Source organism: Echinops telfairi, unplaced genomic scaffold (genome assembly GCF_000313985.2).
Source record: "Echinops telfairi isolate 266 unplaced genomic scaffold, ASM31398v2 ScPeMD7_28;HRSCAF=97, whole genome shotgun sequence".
In the NCBI taxonomy this organism is placed as follows: Eukaryota; Metazoa; Chordata; class Mammalia; order Afrosoricida; family Tenrecidae; genus Echinops; species Echinops telfairi.
This window is the reverse complement of record NW_022103925.1, coordinates 799608-803376: the sequence shown is the minus strand read 5'-3', so window position 1 is coordinate 803376 and position 3769 is coordinate 799608. Positions and strand designations below refer to the sequence as shown.

Sequence of the window (3769 nt, the reverse complement as noted above, 5' to 3'; positions counted from 1 at the left end):
TTGTCCAGCGGCGTCCGAACTCCTTTTGCATCTATAACTAAAGGCTGGGCGCTGGTCACCTGTAGCATTCCCCTCCACTGCCCTCCAGCCTAACCCCCCACACACACACACACTCCTGTCCGAGTGCGCTGCCCGGGAACTGGCCCGAGACGGGGGTGTGAGGACTCTGTGCACCTGCCGGGAGCCTCACGGTGCACGTCTGCCGTGGTTCCTCGTCCAGGTGCCGACCAGTACAGATACGGCAAGAGCCGCGTGGAGGCGGACGCCCAGCGGCTGCAGAGCCAGGAGGGAGAGCTGCTGGCGCGGAAGGAGGCGCTGCGCACCCGGCTCGCGCAGCTGCGCCAGGAGCGGAGGGCCCTGCGCGCGGCCCTGGAAGTGAACACAGGTGCAGGGGGTGGGGGGCTGGCCTGGCTGTGTAGCCCCCCCAGAGTCAGGCTGGTCCCGAGGAGAGGTCCCAACACAGGGAGAGTGAAAGGAGCCTGGCCGGAGGTGGGGGTGGGGGGTGGGGGCAGTAGGTCCAAGGGGCTTAGGCTGAGTCAGGAGCCCACCGCTGACCCCAGGACTGCTGGACCTTTGTCATGGTTCTGGGGACAAGGTGGCCACCAGCAACCCCTGGGACAGTGCAGTGTTGTGACCCATCGATGGCCCAGGCGCGGGTGTGTGGGTATGTCACCATGTGCGTGAGGGACTGTGCTGGGCACGCCATCCCTAGAGGCTCATGGGAAATCCCAGGACCCTCCAGCCCCACCTCACCCCATGAACCCGACACGTCCTCTCCCCCAGGAGCCCCGTAGGACAGGGTAGAACTGCCCCAGGGTCCCTGGACTTCACAGCTTTGCAGGAGCAGACAGCGTCGTGGACCTCCCACGTGGACCTCCCACGTGGACCTCCCACGGAGCCACTGCGAGCTTAGAACTCGGACCTTGTGGTTGGCAGCTCAGTCCGCAGCCTACAGTGCTACCAAAAGGGCCGCTGTGCAGCTGCACTGACTTGGGGTTATTTCCATACGTAAGCTCTGCACGTGTAAGCTGGGTATGGAGCTAGTTATAAGCTGTATACACTATATAAGCTATATACATAAAAACTCACACAGCAACCCTATAGGACAGGGTAGAACTGCCCCTTTGGGCTTCCGAGACCGAAACTCTCCACTGGATAGAAAGCCTCCTCCCCCTCCCGAGGGCCGGCTGGTGGTTTACAACTGCTGACCTGATCCTTGGTAGCCCAACGCAGAACCACTATGCCACGAGGGCTCCCTTACGTCTACGTAAGCCATATACGTCTATGCTATCTAAACATAACATTCTAGATGTATAACTGTATCTGTTGTGAAGGGCCATCCTGTGGTCTCCAGCTCACGGCTGCCCTGCAGGACAGAGTAGAACTGCCCGCGGGTCTGCCTGGCTGCCAACCTGCATGGGAGCAGCAGGCCTGGCCTTTCTCCCAGGAGGCTGCTGGTTTGAATCCCCGACCTTGCTGTGGGCAGCCCAGCGCCTCACCCTCTGCACACCCACATGCTTAGTGGTCACCAGAAAAGCACAAAGCCACCAAGCGTATAACTGCTCCAGCCGGGGAGTGGGGAGTCCCTGTCCACAGGGTTCCCTCAACTGTAGTCTCTCTTTTTGTAAAGGCTCGTGAGCACATAGTTCATGTATCATACAGTTCAATCCTGTTAGCCGGAGCTGCGCAGTCACCACCACGGTCCACTTCAGAGCATTGTCTTCTTCCTCGTCCTCATTGCTGTCCCTCCCCCTTTCCCCCCAGCCCCCGCCCCTCCCCCCCAGCCATTCATTAATCCAGCTACTGCCTGTAGATTTACCTACCCTGGATTGCATGCACAGGAAAGCATGCATAAAGCACACAGCCCTAGCGACAGTAGCAGAGTGATACAGCACAGCCTCAACAGAAGAGAAAGCAGGAACAAGAAAGGAGAGCCAGTTTCAGATCCCGAAGGCGCCGGCCGGGCCTCGATTCCGTGGCTGCTGGGTTGGCTGGCCATGGGTTCAGCCAGTAGGGGTCTGGGCAGAGCAGCGAGTGAGGGGTGAGCACAGCAGACAGACCCCCCAGCTGTGCGTGCGCGAGACCCTGGGGACGCAGGTGCTCCACGTGCCACTGAGGCCTAGGGCTCGTCCCTGAGGATCCCAGCCCCGCCGCCCACCAAGGGAAGGGGCTGGCGGGGGCACTGCTGCGGGGCCAGCTCCATGTGGCGTTCTGTGCAGGCAGGAGGACGCAGGCCAGCCTGGAGGAGAAGCTGAAGCAGCTGGAGGAGGACTGCAGGCAGAAGGAGGCCGAGCGCGTGAGCCTGGAGCTGGAGCTGACTGAGGTGAAGGAGAGCCTGCGCAAGGCCCTGGCCGGGGGCATCACCCTGGGGCTGGCCATCGAGCCCAAGTCGGGGACCTCCAGCCCACAGGTATGCGCCGGGCCTGGGTCCCAGTCAGTGGGGCACTCTCTATGAAAGAGGGGGGCAGGGCCAGTTCTCTCCTCCACTGGAACAAGCCCAGATGGATGGATGGCCGGGAGTCCCTTCTGATGGTCCACAGATGGGTGGGCCCCTTGGGGCCAAGTAGGAGGCTGCAGAGGAGTGCCACCCAGAGGTGCCCTGGAGAAAGGCCCGCCGCCCGCGTGGTTGAACACGGTGCCCTGTGGAGCGCCTGCCAGCTGGGCCTCAATGTGGCAGCAGGTGTCTGGCTGGCTAGCCAGCCTCTCAGAGCTGCCATCACCAGCCCCCTTGTATGCGGGGCCTGTGGGTGGACGCCACCTCCTAGCTCCGGAGGGCAGTCTGAGGTGCCCAGGTCCTGGTGTGAGGGCAGCTGGCTAGATGGGGTCGATGTCACCCACATGCTGAGCATTTGGCTGGACCACAGCTTGTGTCGCCCCGGGCACCCACCCCCTCACACCCGCTGGCCTCTCCAAGCCACTGTTCTGTCCCCCTCTGTCCCCACCCATACTGACTTCCCTAGTGCACCCTCCCCTTCGTCATTGCCCTCTGTTACTAACAACTCCAAGGACGCAGGTGAGAGCCGACCCCGGGGGTCCAGCGTCAGCAAATGTCCCCCACATGCCTGCCATGATGACCAGTGGCTTTTCTGGTCTCAAGTGATGCGCCGAGCCACACTCGACACTGGTGTCCACGGCACAGTGGCCCTTGTCCGCTCCATGAGGACGGGCTGTGGACGGGCCCTGAGTGGACACTGGGCTCCGTGCAATGCCTCAGAGATGGGTGTAGACCCTGCTGGGGCCGCCCCCAGAGTGAATGGGTCCTCTGAGCCTGGGTGCCAAGCTTGGGGTGACCGGTCCCAGAGCTAATGCTGGCAGCTTACTGTTCCCCCTGCTGCCACCAGCGCCTAGCCTCAGTGTACCTTTCTGGGCTGGGCATGGCAGCAGATTCAAGGACTGGGCACTGACCACATGCTCAGTGTGGTGCTGCCAGTGTCCCAAGCCCACTCCAGCTTCCACATGAGCTGTGTTCCCACCGGAAGCCCCGCCTCACTGACCTGGCTCCATCCACAGTCTCCTGGGTTCCGGCATCGGACACTGGAGAACTCGCCCATCTCCAGCTGTGACACCAGTGACGCTGAGGGCTCCATGCCCGTCAACAGCGCCCTGAGGGCACGCCCACCCGCAGCCTCCACTGGCAGCTCCCCCTGCAGAGGCCACGTGCTGCGCAAGGCCAAGGTGAGCTTGCCCGACCACACCCCCATGACCGGCGGACTTCTCTTCCCCACACTGAGACCCCGCCCTGACACCTGAGACCCCACCCCCGTGACCG

General features: G+C 62.5%; 1 protein-coding gene across 1 annotated transcript in view; it reads left to right on the top strand.

The window, feature by feature from the left end:
- AFAP1 (actin filament associated protein 1) overlaps positions 1-3769 on the top strand; it is a 57446-nt gene that overhangs the window by 50245 nt on the left and 3432 nt on the right. Inside the window, exons 15-17 of the mRNA XM_004715061.2 lie at positions 221-385; positions 2220-2410; positions 3511-3675. Coding sequence (XP_004715118.1) covers positions 221-385; positions 2220-2410; positions 3511-3675 — 521 coding nt within the window. The remainder of the gene's footprint in view (positions 1-220; positions 386-2219; positions 2411-3510; positions 3676-3769) is intronic.